General features: G+C 36.8%; 1 protein-coding gene across 2 annotated transcripts in view; it reads right to left on the reverse strand.

The window, feature by feature from the left end:
* The window catches only part of KDM5A (lysine demethylase 5A), a 97,810-nt gene that overhangs the window by 35,362 nt on the left and 39,295 nt on the right, over positions 1 to 23,153 (reverse strand). For both annotated transcript variants that reach the window (XM_027857286.1, XM_027857285.1), the window contains exons 16-20: positions 22,888 to 23,012; positions 21,210 to 21,360; positions 8,299 to 8,416; positions 6,295 to 6,650; positions 4,505 to 4,643 (exon numbers count right to left, since the gene is read on the reverse strand). In XM_027857286.1, coding sequence (XP_027713087.1) covers positions 4,505 to 4,643; positions 6,295 to 6,650; positions 8,299 to 8,416; positions 21,210 to 21,360; positions 22,888 to 23,012 — 889 coding nt within the window. The remainder of the gene's footprint in view (positions 1 to 4,504; positions 4,644 to 6,294; positions 6,651 to 8,298; positions 8,417 to 21,209; positions 21,361 to 22,887; positions 23,013 to 23,153) is intronic.

Consider the following 23,153-nt stretch of genomic DNA (forward strand, 5'->3'; position numbering starts at 1 on the left):
ATTGACATTGCCCAGCTTTCCTCTCTTCCACCACTAATCCTAAAATGAAGGTTATTTCCCTCCCAAGGTTCCAATCATCTGTGCCACGGCAACGAGTTCTTCCCTTTCTTGGAAAAATCAGATTCAGAACAGAACTTCTCCTTGAAGATTCTACTAGCTTTTGAAGGATGAAATTATCACAAAATATAAGTCATTATTAACTTCTTTGCTTCTGACAGAGAGAGTTTTGCAGATGTACAAATAAATTAATCCTCCATTATTAATACTATCATACACTCATGCCAAGATTGAATTTCCTGAAATACTCATATATTTATTTCCTAGTTCTATTTAAGTGGTCCATAACAGAGGTTCCAAACTTGTAGCCAGCACGAAACTGAACCATATTAAAATGTAATTGGGAAATACTTAACAAATAAAAATACAAAATAGTATATAATATTTTGTGGTTTTCTTAGTCAACATGCAGCCTGCAGAGATTTATTTCTAGCCGAGTTTGACACTACTAGTTCATGGTATTTTACACTCACAATACAGCTTCTGAAAGTTAGCATGAGATACTGGATAGAAAGCTGGCTTCAGAGTCAGGACTCAAATCGTGCCTCAGACACAAATTGGAGACATACAACATTTATTCAAAATAATACAATGTAATTTTTTTGGCACCAGCAACTGGAGGGAAAATAGGAAAGACTTCATACAAGAAGTCAGTTTTAAGTTAACTAGAATTCTAAGAGGTAGAAAGAAGGAAGAAGTACATTCCAGGCATTCATGGGAGATAATCTGTACAAAGACAGTAAGATGGGAGACAGAATGTTGTATATAAGAAAATGCAAGAAGGCCACTTTGGCTGGGCTGTGCAGTGTGGGGACAAGAATGATTTATATAATAAACCTCCGGGCTAGATACCACACAGAACAGCTACATTTTTCTTCTCTCTTCTTTGTTTAAAGTCTTTTGATTAAATACGCAAGGCTCTTAACAAAATTTACAAGCCCTTCTACATGCCCTATATCCCTGGCCAAGAGCCTGTCATTTCTTTTTAAACTGTAGTCCAAAAATACAAATTTCCTCCTTGAACATCGTCCTCACTACCAGTTCTTCATTTTCCAAATCTGCTCTTCTCTTGTAAAGCCCTTGCCTTCACAGAACCTCAGAGGGGGAAGGGAGCTTAGTGGTCACCTAGTCCAACTTGACTACAGAAGAAATATCACTACAACATCCCTCAAAAACGGTCTTCCATTCCGGCCTCACCCGGAAGACCTCGGAGGAGGGGAAATCTATCACCTCTCAACAGAACCCACTTCAGCTCTGCCAGCTCCTGGGTCTTCCCCCTCAGGCTAATCAGCACAGGTCTGATTTCTCCTCCAAATGACGAGTCTTAAAAATACTTGATGACAGCTATCAAGTCCCCCTGAATTTTCTCTCATCCTGGCTAAACATGCCTAGTTCATTCAACTAATTCTCATATGACGTGGATTCAAGATTCTTCATCATCTTAGTTGCCTGCCTTCAATTAGGAGCAGTGATGAAAACACTACCTAAAAAATTATATATATTATTATGGTTTTCAGACTCTATTATTTTTCCTCTTTTGAAAATTGAGGAAACATTTGCCTTTTAATCCCACAGTACCACTTCCTCATCTTTACAATCTTGTAAAAAACACTGGCAAAAGCTAACTAATCACATCTGCCAGTTTCTTTAGAATGCAATCCACTTAGACCTGGTGACCTGAACTCTTCAAGAACAAAGGAAATAAATACATGTGTATTTCAGGAAATGCGATCTTGGCGTGAGTGTATGATAATACTAATAATGGAGGATTAATTTATTTGTACATCTGCAAAAAAAAAAAAAAAACAAGACCCTAAGGTCTTGAGTTTCTTGTCCAAGACTCTTTAATCTTTAGCTAGCTTTCCAGATTTCTTCTGGAAGTTTCATTTGTACCCACAGTAATTATCAGAAATGAGTAGTAATTCGGTATTAGAAGATTTTCTTTCATTTCTTGGATATATGCCCCTGGAAGACATCAGACCTTCTACTGTTGTTACTGGGTCCATAAAAGTAGCTGCCCCGTATCCTTCAGGAAGACGTCTCCACCCACCACTACTTGTCTCTTCTTACTTTGACTTTTGATTGGTGATCTCATCCGTCAGCACCTGTGGAGGAGAAGCAGCTGCTTCCTCTTCAAGGCATCCAACTCCCTTCTCCTTAGGAAGAACTTCACACATCTGCTTCTTAGCTCTAAGTGTTCAGTGGTCCTTCTTCCTTCCTTTCTCTTCTGTATGACATACTTCCATCCTCCAATCTCCAGGTACAAGTGGGAATTTCCAGCTGCTTCTTCAGATTCTTTTGTCTTCTTTGTTTTCACATTGAAACCCTTCTTCCATTTAAAAAAAAAAAAAACACTTCATTCTCCATAAGACCTAGAGAATGAAGAGGCATTCCTTGAACCCCTTTACCTTTTCTTCTAGGAGGGAGATTGGGTCCGTGACAATTGAAAACCACTCTACCTTTCCAGTCTTCTCATGCTGCTACCCTCTACACAAACCATATTCCAGCCAAACTGTATTACCCCCTGTTCCCTGTGCCTTCCTATTTCTGTACTTTTGCTCATACTGTTCTCAATGCCTGATGTTTTCATTTCCCTTCTTTGCCTTCTGAATTCCTACCCATCCTTTAAAAGCCCAAAAGAAATGTAACCTCTTTCATGAAGTCTTTCTTGACCACTCTAGTTACTAATACCTCTCTCACTCACCAAAATTCATTAAGCACTTGATTCTTCAATAATACATTTTGTATTACAATTATCTATGATTTTGTCTAATCTTCTGTAAACTATAAAGTCTACAAGAGCATAGGATCGTGTCTTATTTAAATTTTTTTTCCTGCACTCAGCACAATGTTTTACACAAAGTGGTGCTTAATAAATGTTTGTAGAAAGAATGACTATGTTCCTATAGGTAATTGGAATTGGTACATTGGCTCTCAAAGGTGTCAGGGCTAAAGATACAGATTTTAGAACTATGTGCATAGAGAGAATAGTTGAAACTATGGAAGTGAATGAGAATGCCAAAAGAAGGAACACAGAGAAGGCTAAGGACAGAACCCTGGAGAATATAGAACCTTTCAGGTATTAATAAGAAGATGAAGAACCACCGAAGAGGCATTTAGAGAGGTAGGAGGATCAGAGGAATATGGTATCTCTGAATCCAAGGGAGGACAGGTTACAGTAGGAGGGAATTTTCAATAGTGATCAAAAGCTACAAAGAAGTCAAGGAAGATTAAGACTGAGTCATTTGGCGAGTGCTTCAGGATCACCTAAGTAACCTCCAAGAAAGCAGTTCTAACTAGGAAAAATTTTATTTTTTAATTTGATACTTATGGCAAGGAGAAGGCAGGTGATGAAGGGAAACTCTCAGTATAGACAATCTTTTCAGTAAGTTTGGTAGTGAAGAATAAGAAAAATATGGGGTAAAAGAATCAAGGGAAAACTATTTTTTTAGGATTAGACCTCGGTATGTTTGTAAGCAAATGAGAAAAAATCAGTAGAAAGGAAAGAATGAATATGCATGAGAAATGATGATTGCTGGAGCAAGTCCCTGAAGGAGGTAGGAAGAAATGGGACAAAGAATGAAGGCAGAGAGAGATTAGCCTTAATAAGGAGATAAGGCAAGTTTACATCAGTTGCCTTGCCTGGTTCCAACTTCACAGAACAAGCTGCCCCTCTCAGGTTAAGCTCATCATCACCATGCAACTAACTCAAGCTTTGATTAACATTACCTCCCTCAGCCTTCTCTCTCCTCTGAGGAAGGACTGGAGTGTGAAGTACCAAACTACTCCCAATGCTTTCCTTTCAAGAGAAACTGGACTCTGAAGCTCACTCTACTTTCTATCTGCTGTTGTGCCTGGTTTAAACTCCACCCAACTAGATGCCCCTGAACCTGGTATTACCTTTTATCTTCCTCCACCTTTCTAGCCTTCTTTTGTGTGTTGTCTCCCCCCATTAAAATCTAAGTGCCTTGAGGGCGTGCGTGTGTGTGTGTGGGTGTGTGGGTGTGTCTGTGTGTGTGTGTGGGTGTGTCTGTGTGTGTGTGTGTGTGTGTGTGTGTGTGTGTCTGTATGTCTGTGCCTCTCTCTCTCTCTCCTTTCAAATTATATCCCCAGCTTAGCACAGTATCTGGCACAAAGTAGGCACTTTAAGTATACTGGATTGGATTAGGAGAGAGAATGGGTAATGACAACGACAAATCCTTTTCAGGTATGAAGGAAGGATGCTCCCAATTAGTGAAACAGGAGGCTAAGGAGGCTACTTCTGAAGTATGGGGGTAAGATGCAATTAGGCTTGAGCAAAGATTAAAAAAAAGTTTGTGAGCAAAGATAAAAAAAAGGTTGGAATAACTGCCGTGGGGAACAAGACAAGGAGCTGACAAGAGCAAAATATTCATTTATTTTTAGGATAGAAAAAAAAAAATCATGCAATTTGATCCAAAGCACTCACTTGAATAGCTTCTACTTTAGCCGTCCATTCTCTAGCTCTTTGCAAGGCTTCTCTCAGGGCTAAAACATTGGGTAGAAAGGCTGGGATATTCTTGGCTTCATTCACAATACTCTCTAGGCTTGACATGCTGTGGCGAGGTCTAAAAGAAGAAAAAAATAGGGAAATAAAGTCAGAAAACCAATAGATCTATTTTTTTGTGAGGCATCCATGATAATTTCAGACATGAGTCACAGATAATTAGAAAAGGTAACATATTAGAAATACACTGGAGTTTATTCATACAAGTTCAAAATCTTATTAACCACAAAATATCACTTAGCAGTGCAAGGAAGGCACATATTAAAGTTCCAAATAATTTTAATTTAGTATAATCATTTACCGGCAAAGGATTAAGTATGACCCTGTCTAGAGGAAAAGGAGAAAACTAAATGACCCCTAAAAATCACCTCACAATCCCTACAATTCTATAATTAACAAAAGGACAGGCCAAGGTAACACATCTAAAACTCCATCACTGGGTGGTAATGTAGGAGCCTTACATTCTGTCCTTGAATTAGCCTATATTTTTTTTTTATCAAGGATTAAAAGGGATAGGAAATTTAACTTAGGGGAATACATTGTATTTCTGCTCATATATAGAACCATTTTTATTTAGCCACTTTGAATTAATATTAATGGCAGCAATATATAGGCCTAAATCACCAAAGTTTTCCACCAGAGCAATAACTCTAATGCAAATGCTTATTTCTCACATGGTTAGCCCTTCCCAACATAAAACCTCCATTCCAGACACTCTGATCCTTCACTGTCCCTCAAATACATTGCATATTCTTATCTCTCAGCTAAACACGTACATATTTTCCTGATACAATATAAACTCGAGGACAAGAACTGCTTATTTTTTTTGCTTTGTTTTCCCAGCAAAGCGCCTGCTACATAAAAGATGATGCTTAATAAATGCTTATTGATTGATTTGCTCTTATCACTCCTCCCACCTGGAATGCCCTTCCACCTATCTGTATTCTACCCATCCTTCAAGGCCCAGGTCAAGTTCCAACTCTTGAAGCTTCTTCCCTGATATCCTGAGCCTACAATGAAACAGGAAATAAGTCTGGACCAAGCAGTCTGAAACTAGGGTCTAAATTTGAACTGAGCCAGGAAAAGATCAGAGCAAAAGGAAGAAGTAGCACAGAATGAGAAAAGGGGAGAGTGGCATTACCAGGGATCAGTGGTATAGTTAAGGAACTATCTACCTTTTGTTTCTGTTTGCATGTTCTTCACCACACCCAACAGGAGGGGAAAGTTAGTATGACAAGATAAAGAATATGTAAGGAGATCGCTAATTTTTTTCCTTCAACTGCAAGCAGGAAATACTACCCCCGCCCCAGGCCTTCAGTTAGTGATCTTTAACCTCTAAACTCTTATCATATTTAGCGATAGGTCTTTATTACCTATTTCACACTTAAATATAGGGCAGTATATAATAGTTGGTTATATGTGTACTTTATCTCAACTAAACTGCAAGCTACTGGAGGATACTTAGGGACCATATTATTTATTATCTTGTATCCCCCAAAGCATCTGGCATAGTGTCCTGCACAAAACAAAGTCAGTGAATTCTGACTGACAAACCATCAAGATCAGCCCCAACTGAGAGTTTAATGCATACTCAATGACACAATATGGAATTATTTGTTTAGTGAATCTTTCTGATTCCCCCTTCCAAATTCTACCTTTGGGTAAATCCTATGACTATCACAGGGGCAACAGGCACCAAAAGCAGAACTTACCTAGCCTGTAAGCAAACCTTGGCCTTCTCTTCCCATCTCTCAGAGACTGTAAGGAGCTCCTGAAGCTCAGCCATAGCTTTCTCCACAGCATGATGAGGTGCCAACCCCACCCCGGAGTCTATTAGCTTCTTCATGACATCCAAAGTGACACGCTGTGGATCTGAAAGTGTCAGCCTCACTTCATCCAGCCATCGAGCCTGTTGCAGCTCTTGCTTCAGCCGGGGCAGCTCAGGTAATTCTACATAGAGACTAGAACCCATGTCTATCAATATCTGAAGTTTGGAAGAGTCTGGGGTTTCATCCATCATAGCCTCTTGAGCACGTTCATGAAATTCTTCCACATCATCCAGCAAATTCTGAAACATAAAACGAATACTCAAAGTTAGGTTGCAATAAGAATCATTAAAACAAAACCGGGAACTGACTGTCCAAACTGTCAGTTCTAGGCATTTTAATTACATATCATCTCTACTACGGCACAAAAAGATACAGCACAACAGTTAATAGGCATATACCTGTGTGTACTGATCATTATACTTTATTCTATGACTTGATGAATTATTGCCTCTTGCAATAAACCAACAGGCTGATTCCCAGTCACTTGTTTAAAATGTATTCAAACATTTAAGTACTATTTATTACATACGGCATATATGTAGTATATGTATTAGATAACATTTAAAATTGGGCCTCTATAAACAAATATTAAACTTGGCATTCATATCTGAGGGGAAGGGAAAAAAGGGGAGAGGAAGAGCAGACAGGAAACTGGAGTATAGAAGAGAAGAGGGGGAAAAAAAGCAAACAAAAAAAAAAAAGAAAGCAGTGATATGCCTTACACTGTTATGGGGGAAATAATATAATTCAAACTAATTCTTGGTACTCTGAAATTAAAAGGGAGGGAGTAACAGCAATTAATAAAACACACAACAGCGTCTTCCCAACAGTTTTCATTTCAGGATCTCAAATAGCAGCAATTTTATGAAGAAAGGAACAAGCAGAGCAATAAGCTTATTTTTTCCCTATCTTTAAAATACGGTGGATAAACAAGATGACCTCCTAAGAGCCCTTCCAGCTCTAACATTATATTACTCAATGAAACAAAAAGGAAATATCTGAGAGGTGGCAAACCACTGGGGCTAAACTACCCTGAGTTTGTTTAGGGTAGTTCTGATAGTTTCCCCAAAAGTAGTATGGCAATGTCCCATAAGAAATAAAATACTCCATTATGAACTGATCCAACCATTCTGGAGAACAATTTGGAACTATGCCCAAAGAGCTATAAAATTGTGCCTACCCTTCGACCCAGAAATACCACTTCTAGGTGTGTATCCCAAAAAGATCATAAAAATGGGAAAAGGACCCACATGTACAAAAATATTTATAGCAGCTCTTATTGTGGTGGCCAAGAATTGGAAATTGAGGGGATGTCCATCACTTGGGTAACGGCTGAACAAGTTGTCGTATATGAATGTAATGGAATACCATTGTGCTATAAGAAATGACGAGCAGGGGCACTTCAGAAAAATCTGGAAAGACTTATATGAACTGATGTTGAGTGAAATGAGCGGAACTAGGAGAACACTGTACATAGTAACAACCACACTGTGTGATGATTGACTTTGATAGACTTGGCGCTTCTCAGCAATGCAACGATCTAAGACAACTCCAAAAGACTCATGATGGAAAAGACTATCCAAATTCAGAGAAAAAACGATGGAGTCTGAATGCAGATGGAAGCATATTATTTGCTCTCCTTTTCCTTTGTTGTTTTGTTTTATTGCTTCATTCTTGTGGTTCCTCCATCAGTTCTAATTATTCTTTACAACATGACTAATGGGAAAAAATGCTTAATATGAATGTATAAGTAAAGCCTATATCAGATTGTATGCCATCTGGAAGTGGGGAGAGAGATAGGAGGAGAAAATTTTAAATTCAAAATCTTATGGAAGTGAATGTCAAAAACTAAAAATAAATTAGTTATTAAAAAAAAAAATACTCCACCTTGACTTGTCGAGCCTGGCTGATAACACATGGAAGGCTAAAAAGTTGCTGGACAAAGGCCTTTAGTTCTTCCATAGTCAATTTGGTCCGAGTCTTCCCACTCTCTGGGCTCTGTCTGCTACATAGTTAACATACAAAAAGTACACAGATAGTATGATATGAGATAGCATTCAAAGAAGTCAGCACTGGTTATATAGGAAAAGTCCATACATGTTGATACAGTTTTGACATCAAAGGTGATAGGTTAGCATACATAACTTTGGCCTTCTCAATCCAGCCGACTCAAACAAATCCACTATATTATTAGTGATCATTTCAGCACTAAGTCTGTAGCTCTGGAACTGAATTTTTCTACTAGAATACAGTTTTAGCCTTGGTTGCAGGCCTTTATACCTCTAGTAACATACAAAAACGTAACTTTTCAAGTTCAAAGCCCTCAAAACTAAGCATGTATGCATAGCCTATGATGGTATCTCACATACAGCAGGTAATAATGACTGTAGATTATAAAGATAATGCATAGTGCTATACTAAGCACGTAAGGATACACAGTAAGTAATCCCTAGGCATGAATCCTGCTTTGAGGCTTTTGGTCTTGATGATTATCGTTCAGTGAACCTGTTGTGACTTGTTCACACTTCATTGCCCCCTTGGGTGATCCTCAACTTCAATTCTTCAGAGATTGTAGTTTCATGTAATTTGTAGCCATATGACATTACAAGATTAATATAACTGTTAAAAAGGTAGGCCATTGTTTTAAGGAGAATGGGATTATTAAAAAAAAAAATGAAAAATGTACCCAAAAGCAACCTTGTCCAACCTTTTCTTATCAAAGTCTGGGCTCGATAATTATCTATTTGCAATGTATGTCCAAGATATCGATACATACCCATACACATATACACACTGATTATCCATCCAACTACATATCATCATATGAAAAACTCTCTGAACAATCACTCATTTTTTTAAATACAAATAGTTCTCAAAATCTTCAGTGATCATGGAACTTGTTAAGAAGACTACAATATTCGAGGCCTTGATGCAATCAGAATATCATATAAGTACACAAACACCTGGAATACCTTACCACCTAAAAGGAATCTCTCTTCAACTTGGTTGCTATACTAGCTTTCATGTCCATGGCAGTTATGCTCACCTTGAATGAGTTTACATGTCCCAGTTTTATGCCCCTCCTCCATATGAATAACAAGAGTTTCAAGATTCAAGATTCTGTCATTCTATCTGCCAAGGAAACTTGTAGCATTTCAACAGAAGCCACTTTAAAGTCAGATATTTTGTTACACACATGAAGATGCTACTTTATAATACAGAAACAATCAGCACAGTGTGTTCTTATATTCTCAACACCTTCTAGTCAATTGTGTTATAGTAAATGCGGTCTACTGTACTGAGGAAGACTGTTAGTGAAAAACTGCCTGTTCGTTTCTAATATCCTCATAAAAGATGCATGTAGAGATTTTAAATTTTTTATGAGAATATACCCACAAAAGTAGTCATAGGAGTTAGTAATTATACATCTTCTCACCTTTTTAGAGAAATAATACAGTCTGAGATTTTTTTCCATGCTTCTGCTATCTTCCTCTCCCCTTCAGAGACATAGATAAATGATTCCTAAATGCATTCAAAATGTGCTGCCTGCAGCATGAATCTCCTCTGTATTATATACACATATACACACACACACACACATACAGACAAAAGCATATGCATATACTGTATTTATATTTTATATCTATATTTCTATATATCTGTATAATATATATGCATACACATACACACATTTATACACACACATGCATATGCATATATTTTATTAGGACCAACTCCTTTTCCCATATGTGTTTTCTTCAGCAGCATTTGAACTTCCTCAAGAAGCACATCCAGGACAGAGAGATACTATGAGGGAGAGTCCAAATGTGATGGTCCAACTCTAATGCTAAATGCAGTTTGTTTTAAAAAAAATTTTTGGAGAACCTTTCCTATTTTCCATCCATCTGCTGTCTTCCTTCCCTTTTATGTTCTAAACCAGTCACCCTTGACTGCCATATTTTTCCTCTTAGAAAGAAGATCAAGTGGCCACTAAGAAGGGCTTTTTAGGCTCAAGTCAGTTTTTTCACTATGGCATATGATTTACATTGGTTAAATGTACAAATTGTCTATTGTGTACAAAAATGTTCATTCTTCTACCCACTTCTCATTTTTTGGCATCAGTGACTTGTTCAAAAAGTTAGGTTGTAATAAATTTAATCACATCCCATTTTTTTTCTCATTTTTCATTCTAGTTTTATATTATGATACTTATTCTAACAAGTTGATGATTTGACTATAAACAAATAGCAATTCAGTAATAACTTTCATATCACTAACTAGTCATTTTCCATTTGTTAAATAAAACCAATTTCATTTTTTATGATGTTAATCTGGTGCTTACCATGTCAGCACCACCCAATTCTTCTCCTTAAGAAGGTATTCACGAAAGTTTGGCATCAGGCTTCAGAGTAGTCTAAGACTTTGGCCCCTCTCATCCCTCGTTCTTGAACCATATTTCTCACACACATACATATACATACTCATACACACACACACACACACACACACATTTTTCTACATTTTCCTTTATGTCTACATTTGCACTGAATTTGACAATTACCAAAGTATATGTCAATTTAATTTCAGGGGTTTTATCAACTTGTTTATAAAGTTTCTTTCTGTTCACCACCTGCAATAGATTTATAACATAAACTACAATTATTTTCATAGATTTAGGAGATTTTTGTTGTTTTTTAACAATTTCTGGTAATAAGCACTGAAATGTGAAATGACCAAATGTCCCAAGAGATCATGTTTCTTGTTCCCTTGAGATGCACAATGAATCAACTCCAACTCTTTTATGTGTCCTTTCAAGAAGAACCTATGAGCCACCCTTCCATGAAGCAGGAGATTCCTTTTGTTTTCTCTTCTGATTCTTAGCAAGAATGTCAAGACCTATAAGATTCAGTTTTAGAATTACATTTGGTTCAGGACAAAAACTCTAATCACTGACAGCTAAGTTAATGTGTGAAGAGTCACCAAAAACTGACTTTTAGCACTCTTTGACTTCTTTTACAATATTCTGCCACTTCAAAAGCAGAAGAGGGGGACAGCTAGGTGGTGAAGTAGATAGAACTCCAGTCTTCGAGTCAGGAGGTCCTGAGTTCAAATCCAGCCTCAGACACTTGACACTAGCTGTGTGACCCTACACAAATCACTTAACCCCAACTGCCTTGCCAAAACACACACACGCACACACACACAGAAGAGGGCTAATAGAACTGAAGTCCATTTTAAAATTTTCTTTCTCTTCACGGGCTGCCATGACCTAATAGCTCATTAGCCAGTGGCCAATCAATCACCAAGCATTTATTATATGCTGGGTACATAAAAGCTGAGGAAACAAAAAATAAAGCTATTCCTAATACCTCATTGAACTTACATTTAATGAAGACATGTTATATATGAGTATATTATCTTTCTATAAACACAGAGTAAATACGGCACAGGTACAAATACAAACACTTCTAAGCAAAGGCATGAGCTTCTGGGACAACCAAAGAAGATCTAGGCAGGTGGACTTTGAGCTGAGTCTTAAAAGAAGGAGATGGAAGCAGAAGTGAGGAGGGAACACTGGGCATGAAAAACAGATGGAGTGTCACATTCAAGGAGCAGCAAGAAGGCCACTGGTGCTCAATCAGAGAATGCATGGAGAGGAGGAAGGCAGAAGGGCCAGGTTATAAGGATCTTTAAATGCCAATAAGAGGACTATACTTAATCCTAAAGTAACAGGGAGCCACTAGAGTGTACTGAATTTGGGGGGGGAGGGGATCGAGTACGTGTGACTTTGGTGTCTATTCCCCAACCTCAACTGGGCCCTCACTACAGCAAAGCAATCCTTTCATTCCTCCCAAAATGATTGGTTATCACTACCCATAGAAGGTCTTCCTAACCCTTTTTCCTGTCCTTAAGATTCCCCATAACTTTCCCTACCTCATTGTCTCAGTCAAGGAATTTGCCTTTTAGTTTAAAAAAAAAGTGAACCATTTAACATAGACTCCCCCTTTCCAATTCTCTTCATCTTCAACTCCTTAACATTATTTTGCACTATCTCCTCCTCTCCCTCAGTCTCTGACAAAGACGTACCCTTCTCTTTGCCAAGACCAACTCCCTACACATATACTCCCACCCCCTCCTATCTTTTCCAGCAGATTGTATCCTCAATCACCTCCTCTCTTGAAACTTCAACCTCTCTGTATCAACTGGGTCCTTCCCTACTGCCTTCAAACATACCCAAGTTTCCACAATACTTAAAAAACTTCACTTGACTCTGACATCACAATTGTTCTATATCTCTCCACCTTTTCTCAAATTCCTTTAAAATGTTGTCTGCACTTACTGCATCCACTTGCTCTCCTGTCATTCATTCTTTAACACTTTGCAATCTGGCTTCCAATCTCATCTGTCAACTGAAAGCTGACTCACCAGAAACTCTCTCCAAAGTAACTAGGCAAGAAGATTCATACTGTAGAGAATTCATAGAAGTATAACAAATGTCAATAAGCTTTCTCAAACAATTAAAATGTTATTCAACATCCAGTGATTCACAGTGGAGAGAAAACCTAGCAATGTCCAATTTAATCGAGATTAGAAGATTAGATTCAGAGCTGGAAAGAACTTTTAGGTATGTACAACTTCATGTTACAGAGAATACCGAGGCTGAGAGATACCAATTGACTTTCCCAAGGTCACAGCTGGTGATTGTGTGGGGCAGGAACTGAAACCAGGTTTCCCTGATTCCAAGCCCAGGGTTCTAGCCAATGTACCAACTAGATGCCCAGGCATTTTTGTTTGCATTAAATGTGTTTCCTGTAAATAATGTAATGATGTTGGCTTATCTTTTTGAGCCACTCTGTAACTTATTTATTTAATGCTAGAATTCAAAACCATTCATATTCACAGACTGAATTAACAAAATTGAACAGCATTACTAGGCAGGTAAGTGGTACAAGGGATAGAGTGTCCAAGTTGGAATCAGGAAAACCTGAGTTCAAATCCTGTTCCACATACTAACTAGCTGTGCAACCCCAGGCAAGTCACTTAACTTCTAGTTTCAGTTTCCTCATCTGCAAAGTGGGAATGATAAGAGCACCTACTTCTCAGGGGTGTTATAATGAGATAATATTTGTAGAGCACTTTTATAAACCTTGAAATGATGATGATGATTCATCTCAACTGCCAAATCTAACTGGCCTTTCCACCGTACTGATCCTCGTCAACTTATGGGCTGCATTTGACAGTGCTGATTATCCTATCCAGTCTTCATTCAGGTTACATTCATTGAACCTAAATTTTCACCAGGCTCTGACCTAGGTCTTTTCTTTTTTCAATATATCAAGGGTTCTTAATTTCTTTGTGCAGGGGCCTCACTGGCAGTCTAGTGAAGTGTAAGGACCTCTTCTGAGAATAACATTTTTAAATGCATAAAATACACACATTTACAAAAGAAACCAATTACATTGAAATAGTATCAAAATATTAAAAAAAAAAAAATCCTTGGACCACAGGTTGAAAAGCCTTGTTCTGAATTATCTTACTTGGCGATCTCATCAGCTCCCACGGGTTCAATTATCATCTCTATGCAGATGATTCCCAGATTTACATATGCAGTCTTGACCTCTCTCCTAAGCCCATCTCACATCACCAATTACCTTTTGCAAATCCTGAACTAGTTGTCATAAAGATATCTCAAGTAAAACATATCCACAACAGAATTCATTATCTTATCCCACCCCAAAAAAGGTCCCTCTCTTCCAAAATTCCCTATTACTGTTAAGGCGCCACCATCCTTCCTGTTACCAAGGCCCACAGTCTAAGTATTATCCTCAACTCTTCTCTAACCCTCACTATACATATCCAAACTGATGCCAAATCTTGTTTCAACCTTCACACTAACTCTTCTCTATGTTCCCTTCAATCCCCTCACAGTCACTACCCTTGTGTAGGGCCTCATTACCTCACAACTGACCTATAAAACAGCATTCTAACTGGTCTCCTCGCCTCAAGTCCCTCCCCACTCAGCTGCCAAAGTGATTTTCCCATAACGCAGGTCTGATCACGTCACTGCCACATCTATCTCAATCAACCCCAACAGTTCCCTATTACTTCCAGAGTCAAATATGAAATCCTGTTTAGTATTTAAGTCCTTCACAACCTGGTTCCTTTGTACCTTTCCAGTTTTCTTACACTTCAGTCCCCAGAACACACTTAGCAAAACTGGCCTTTTTGTTTTTTCTAGAACACAACATTGCCTCTGCTGACTCTGCAGCTTTTCCATGGCTGATCCCCAATGCTCCTCCTCACCTCTATCTCCTGGCTGCAAGGCTCAATTCAAAACCCACCTTCTATAGGAGATTTTTCCCAATTCCCCATCCTTCTCCCTCCTCACTGCTAGTGCCTTCCCTCTGAGATTGCCTTCCATTTGAATTAAGTTATATGTATGTATTTACATGCTGTCTTCCCCATTATAATGTGAGCTCCTTGAGAGCAGATATTATTTTTAACTTTTTTTGTATCCTCTACACTTGGCAAAGTACTTGGCACACAGTAAGTGCTTTCTGACTAACCACTCTTCATTCTCCTTGGGGCCTAGTTGTGTATGTCAGTACACTGCATGTGATCCCCAAGGTTCTGTGCTGGGTCTCCTCTTTTGCTTCTATATTCTCTCTCTTGGTAACGTCATCAGTTCTCTGGCTTTATCTACCATCTCCATGCAGATGACTCCCAGCTGTCTATATAAAATCAGATATCTCTCCTGAGCTTCAGTCCTGTGTCACCAATTGCCTGTTGGACATCTCAAACTTGATCTTATGAAGACATCTTAAACTCAACATATCTAAGATTTCCATTTTTCTGTCAAAGACAGCACTATTCTTCCAGTCTGTAGGAGGTACAAGTATTATTATCCATACTTCATGAATGAAAAACCTGAGATACAGGCATTAATTAATAATGTTATTAACTCTTATCTATACAATACCCCTTAGCAGTTGTGCCATACCTTCTCTTCTCAAGGCTCTATTAACTATATTAACTACTGTCGATCTCAATGCTCCTTAGCAGTTATACCATTTCTTCTCTTCTCATTGCCCCAACTCCACAGCTCTCCCATCACCTCCAGGGTAAAATATATAAAATCCTCTATCTGGTATTCAAAGCCCTTCAGGCAGCTGGTGGCACAGTGAAGTGAACACTGGGCCTGGAGTCGGGAAGATGAGTTCAAATCCAGCTGCAAACACATTCTTTCAACCTCTGTTTACCTCAGTTTCCTCAACTGTAAAATGAGGATAATAATGGACTCTCACTACCCCACAGCATTGTTGTGAAGATCAAATGAAATAATATTTGTAAAAAGTGCTTATCAGCACAATGCCTGGCACACAGTAGGCACTATGTTTTTTTTTTCCCTTCCCTTCCACTCCTTCATAAACCTGACTCCCTCCGATCTTTCCAGTCTTCTTACGCCTTACTCCCTGCCCCACATACTCTGAGATCCAGTGACACTGACCTCCTTGTTGTTCCTTGAACTAGAGAGTCAGTCCCCTGACTCTGCATTTTTATTGGCCATGCTTCATCCCTGGAACGCTCTCCCTCCTCACTTCTATCTCACGGCTTTTAAATTCCGGTGGAAATCCCACTTTCTACAAGAAGCCTTTCTGATCACCCTCAATTCTAATGCCTTCCCCATACTTCTTCTCTCCAACTTATCCTGTACTTACTTACCTTGTTTGTACATAGTTGTTGGCATGCTACCTCCCCCATTAGACTGTGAACTGCAGGTAGACCTTTCTTTTCTGCATTAAGCACAATGTCTAGCACATGGCAGACACTTAAATGCTTGTTGATAGACTAACTGTCCACAGACATAACATGTGTTAATTGGGCTGTTAAAGTTAGGGCAATACATCTCTAACTTTCCCTCAGCTAAATCCTTCAAAGATTTAAGTCTTTGTTCCTCATGTTATAGTTATGGGCCAATCTTTCCTTCCTGCTATCTGACCCAGCATCACAGGGTGGGTTAACCTTGACATTCTCCTAACCATTTTCAATTCCACCAGAAAAATTTCTCAATAAATATGGAAAGAAATACAAACAAATAGGAAAGGGAAAAACCAAACTCATTAACAAATAAGAAAAAAAAGATTTTCTTGTTTGTTGTTAAATAGGAACTGTATTTTACACTTAACAACATGCACTATATATGTGCCTATCTGACTAGTACACTTTCTTTTGTTTTTCAATATGCTGTTTTTAGGATGTATACATATTTTTATTAATTTTGTAATTTTATTTTAGTTCAATGCTGACAAATAAAAGTATTCAAATATATAAACCAAAACAGAAAAATAAAAAACTAAATGAAACTAAATTATGATAAACAATTAGCCTTGTGCCCATAAACTTTTCTTATTTATTGAACAACCCCAAAATAAAGAATGTGTAACATAACTTGTGGCACAGAAGGTAGGAAGACCAGTGATTTTATCAGTGCAGCAAACTCCTGGCCTGGAAACTCCCTCCTTTTTCCTTTATCCTTCCCCCTTTATATCTTTATCAATTTCAATCAATCAACAAGAATTTATTAAATACTTACTGTGTGCCAGTGGATGAGTGTGAAATGGAATCTAAGAGTTATTTTACTTTGTATTTTCTGAAAATTTGGAACATTTATTAAAGTGTATGCTGCTACTTTGGGTTTTTTTCCAAAAATCAATCATCAAGCATTTATAAATACAAATACAATGAATGAACTACCTGTTCTTGTCTATATCAACTGTAGAATGTCTCTTATTCACTACATATGTGTCAAATCCTGACAAATTTTGAATATGAACTTTTATCAGAAATATCTAAAGTAAAAATATTTTCTGAACAATTTTTTTCCTTCTGAATAGAATACTGTGTTGCAATGAAGATTTTCATTTTAATATAACTGAATTCATCTATTTTGTCTCATTCCTTTGAGGCACAACTGGATATATCCCCACTCCACAGCTAGGAAAAATATTTCATTCTATTAGACCCTCTACCTTACAATCTTTAAAAATATTTTCCTCAAGGAACTATCTGGAATTTATTGTGACAAATGATGTGACATGCTGGTCTGCAGCCAATTTACCAAAATGTTATCTAATTTTCCCAACAGTTTTATAGACTAATGATTATTTTACCCAGTATTTGGTAATTGTAGATTTACTGAACACAAGCACTATATGTATCTGGTTCTAACAATAACATCTAAACTATTCAACTAATCAATCTATTTTTTAATTTTTTATTCTGGTACCAGGTTATTTTGAAAATTTCTATTTCATAGTATAATCTGATCTCTGGCAGTTTAATAATCGTTTTCCTCCTTTTTCTTTTTCATAATTTCCCTTGATAGTCTTGACCTTTTCTTTCATATGAATTTTATAATCTGTATGTATTCCTAGTAGTAAAACTACTAGAAATAAAACAAATTAAACTGTATGAAATTAAATCTATAAGTAAATTTTGTTAGTATTGCCACTGAGCTACATTAGCTAAACCTAACCAAATGCACTGAATCTTTCCCAATAAGGACAGGTAAAAGACAAGTCTGCATACTCTATTAATATCATCTGACATAGCTCAAGAAATGCTAGCCATAGCAAGAGGTTAAGAAAAAGGAATAGAGGAAAATACTGAAGTACCTCTTGAATGTTCTAATTTTATTTCTAAAGCATCTGTTTTAGACACACATACTTTGGCCAAGACCTGTAATTTCATTCAAATAGAACTTTCTGAGAGCAAATCTTACCTCTGCCAATATACACTGGCCATTTCTGCAATTTTCGCTCTAAAGAACTGTTTAGGAAGATTAAGAGTTTAGGTGACTTAACCAGAATCACATCCAGCACGTTTCAGAGGAGGGATGTGAAAACCTAGGTCATGTGGACTTCAAAGCCAGCACTCTATCTACTATATGTAGTGATATATGCATATATATGGCATGCAAATCAACAACAATATATCACATAAATGTGTTGGTAGATTACCTTTCAGATATTTAATAAACCTTTATGTTGAATGGGACTTCTCTTAATTTGGGGGCAGCGGTTAGTTCAATATTGGCAATTGTTTTCTTTTATATCTCCATACTATACTGAAGTTATTTATTTCAACGTTTTTTAAACCCTCTTGTATTTTCTAAATAAAGTATACTTTACACAGAGACAATTGATCATTGTCTTAAATCAATGTTTACTCCTTTAATTTCTTCCTCTTGCCTTCTTAAAACTAGCATTTCTAGAACTATATTTCTCAATCAGCAAACATTTATTAAGCACCTAATATGTTCCAGCCTCTGTGCTAGGGATTCAAAGACAAAACTAAAACAGTCCCTGCCCTTGGCATTATATTCTATCAAATAATATTAATGAGAACTGGGAGATCTGTGTGAAAGATTATTTCTCCTGGCTTAAGGAAAACTATTTCAATTCCTGTGCTTACACTTTTGAATATTTTTTTTTTACAACAATAGGTTTGTCTATTTTCCCACATCTTTTGATAGATACAGGTAATTATTAATTATAATTAAAATAGTAAAAATCATGATTACTGATAAAAGTAATTATGCTCATTTTTTCCCTTAACACTGAACCATCCATGCAGCCTTTCTGTAAATCCAACATGACCACAAGGAACAATTATTTTATAAATTGTTGTGATTTTCATTAATAATAAAGGTCATTTTTCTCTGCCTTTTCTTTCCTGGTTTGGGGATCAAAACCATATGTTTGTCCAACAGAACAGAGTGGGTAGAGTGACATCTATGTCACTTTTTTAAATAAAAGTTTATTTAGACTAACACGAAAATATGTTTTGCATGAGTGCAAATGTATAACTTATAGCAAACTGCTTGCCTTCTCAATGTGGGGAAGAGGAGCAAGGACAGTAGAGAGGCAGGGAGGGAGGGAAAGAATTTGAAACTCGTAATTTCAAAATGAATGTTAAAATTTTTTTTACATATAATTGGGGAAAAAATATAAAATTTTAAAAATTTAAAAATAAATAAAAGTTTATTTAGCACAGAGACAATTTCTTCTTTAAATGCCTACTAGAATTCATCTGTGAATCCATCTGGTCCCAGTGGATTTTTTTTCCTCAAACAAGGCCATTCATTAATGACCCATTCAATTTTTCTTCCTGAAACTGGTTTATTTAGGTTATGTATTTCCTGTTTTGCCGTCTAACAAGCTTGGGAAGATACTCATATTTTAATAGATGGACAACTATATTCTTTATATTCTCAATTTTGCTAGGATCTAATTGGAATCTAATCGTGTGTGTGTGTGTGTGTGTGTGTGTGTGTACACACACATATATATATACAAACACATATATATACATGTAATAACTCCCTTCATTTTCTTCATTCATTGTACATGTATATACACACATAATATATGTGTACATGTATATACACACGTGCATATACATACAAATAATTAAGAAAAACACATATACATCTGTAATAATTTCCCATAATTTTCTTCATTCATTGTACCTTCCTCCTTGTCATTTTTATTATTGGTAATTTGGTTCTTGTTCTTCCTGCTCTTCTTTTTGGTTATATTACCTATCTTTTAAAAAATTTTTAGCCAGGCTGTATACAAGTCAGATCATTTACTTGACAGAACAAAGATCAAATCTAGAAGAAAAACATAGGAAAGAATTTCTGAATCTGGATTTTTTTTTGTGAGTTGAATATGACATTCACTCTTTCTAGCATCTCGTGGATTTTTTGTGTCTATAAGGTCTGACCCTTAACTTTAATTACTCTGGGAAATTTTTCTTCTGTGATTTCTAGAAATATGTTCGGATTCCCTCTGTCCACTTTATCCCAGGAATTCAGTGACTCAAATTCTCCCTCCTGTTCACCATCCTCGAGTTACATGATTTTTGCTTACAAAGTTACCAAGCCTTCCAGGTTAGTTGACCTTTGATTTGGTTTCTTTAAAGTATGACTGATGCCTTTTGTTCTTAGATTCCAAGCAAAACCATCCAATAGCATGACTATGTCTGACAGTATATGTAGCATTCTGCACCCTAGTCCGTCAACCTGTCTATCAAATGGAGAGTGAGTGCATTTCCTCAAGTAGTAGAACAATTCTATTTCTCATCAATCTGTTTTTTTTTAAAATATCCACAGTTCTCTCATTTTTGCAATTTTTAAAAAACTGATAACATCTCTTCTCCCTTACTAATATCAAATCCTTTCAAACTAATAATAATTCCTTCTTTAGTAACCTTAGAGTTACCTTAGAGTATTTGTTGATGTTACACCCCCACCAATGAAGGTACAATGAATAACTTTTTCTTTTTCTTGTTCATTTTGTTTATTCTTCCTTCCCCTGTTCTGACTGACTATTGTCTTTGAGGATCTTTTGTTACCTTTAAACTTAAAGGTGTTCACCACTATTCTTGAATAGCATTAGGATACTGGGCTTTCTTATGACCTCTCATTCTGTCATTTTGTTGGCCAGGTTCTAGATGTAATATAAGTTGTAATATGAGTAACAGGGTGGAGGAAGAAGGGGAAGATCTGTCTCTTCCATTCTAGAGGATTATGCACATAAGTGTCCAAAAGAAGGAAAACCTAGATCTGAAAGAGTTAAAAAAAAACCAAGAGCAATGTTAAAAGTTCATGTTCAATGAACATAAATGCAAAACACTGAAGGACTGATTGTGATGAACAGGGCACAAAGGTGACAAAAACTATTAAATTATTGAAAAGATAATGCACAAATGAGCCAACCATTCTTTACTCTTACCTGTGTTTTTGTTTTTTGCTCAAAAGTAGCTGAGCCACTGAAGCACAAGTCTCTGCTTCCTTCACAGCATCCCTGAGTTTTCTAAAGAGATCATTCTCTGGATACTTCCTATCTTCAGCATCTTCCAACATCACTCTCAATTCGATCACATCTGCAACATAAATAAAAGGCTATGCAAACAAAAAAGGAAAATAATAAATGCTGGAGGGGATGTAGGAAAAGTGGGACATTAATGCACTATTGGTGGAGTTGTGACCTTATCCAACCATTCTGGAGATCAATTCGGAACTATACCCAAAGGACTATAAAACTGTGCATACCCTTTGGTCAACCATTACTAGGTCTGTATCCCAAAGAGATTAAAAAAAAAAGGGAAAAGGACTTATTTGTACAAAAATATTTATAGCAGCTCTTTTTGTGGTAGCAAAGAATTGGAAATTGAGGGGATGCCCATCAAATGGGGAATAGCTGAACAAGTTGTGGTATATGATTGTAATAGAATACTACTGTGCTTCAAGAAATGATGAGCAGGATGAGTTCAGAAAAACCTGGAAAGACTTACACGAACTGATGTGAGTGATGTGATGTGAAGTGCGCAACAGCTGGACAACATTGTACACAGTAACAACAATATTGTACAATGATCAACTGTGAATGACTTGGTTATTCTCAGCAATACAATGATCCAAGACAATTCCAAAGGGCTCATGATGAAAAATGTTATCCACATCCAGAGAAAGAACTGATAGAATCTCAATGCAGATTGAAGCATACTATTTTTCACTTTGTTTATTTTTTGTGTGTCTTTTCTTTTTTGGTCTGTGTCTTCTTTTACAGCATGACTAACATGTATAACCAATATCAAATTGCTTACTGTCTTTGGCGGGGGGAGAATTTGGAGCTCAAAATCTTAAAAAATGAATGCAAAAAATTGTCTTTACAGATAATTGTGGGAGAAATAAAATATTATGTTTTAAAATGCTATACAAATACTATGAAATCAGCTTTAAAAGTAATTTTAAAATCTTAACCCCAATTCTATACAAGAGAATCATCTTTTAGTATCAGCAAGTTGCAGCTGAGAAAATCTCACCAGCCCAATAAAAATAATTCACTAGATGCTAATTCTTCTGTGCTACAATTTCTCCCATATGAGAAACTTCTTTTTCATCCAATTTGCCTTCTGTTATCAGTATATTGAGAATAATCATCACCCAAAGAGAACCTTACATCTAATGCAAATCATTGATCCAAAGCCAAGGTTCTTCACATGGGGTCCATGAATTTGTTATTTTTTTTAAATATTTTTATAATTTTGTTTCAAATTTTCATTGTAAAACATGTTTTTAAAATTATTTTAAAACATTATTTTGATAAGCAGGCCATAGGTGTCACTAGTCTGCCAAAGGGATCGGTGACATAAAAGGGTTAAAGATATCAACTTTTTCTTCTAGATATCCATTCCCACAGAGAAGGCCATTTCATTCTTAGTCAATCCTTTTGCCACAAACTTCAAAAGAGTTCAAAGTTCTCTTGGTGGTCTGGGAGGGCTTTTAAAAGAGAAAAAACAAGAATCTCATCCCACCTATTGTACCCTTAAGAAAATAATTTTGCATAAGATAACCAACATATAAATCCTCTACTAGAGAAATAATCCTTCTTGTATTGGAAATCTAACCTTTCTTGTGGTTGAGGCTTGCAGACAATGCCTCTGTAACTCGACTGACCCAAGTGTCATAGGACTGTGCTCTGACTTTAACACCATACAAGAGAGAAGGAAGGTCTTCCAATGGATACCGGTACCTAGTGAAAAGACATAACAGCAAAAACTTCAAAAATTCTAACAAATCGAAGGAAATTAAGTCCTACACGTATAACCAGTCAAAGAAGAATACAAGAGGCAGAGGAATGGCAGCCTGGTCTAGAAGAATGCCACAAGGAGAA

Source organism: Vombatus ursinus, unplaced genomic scaffold (genome assembly GCF_900497805.2).
Source record: "Vombatus ursinus unplaced genomic scaffold, bare-nosed wombat genome assembly UNPS02012082.1, whole genome shotgun sequence".
Taxonomy (NCBI): Eukaryota; Metazoa; Chordata; class Mammalia; order Diprotodontia; family Vombatidae; genus Vombatus; species Vombatus ursinus.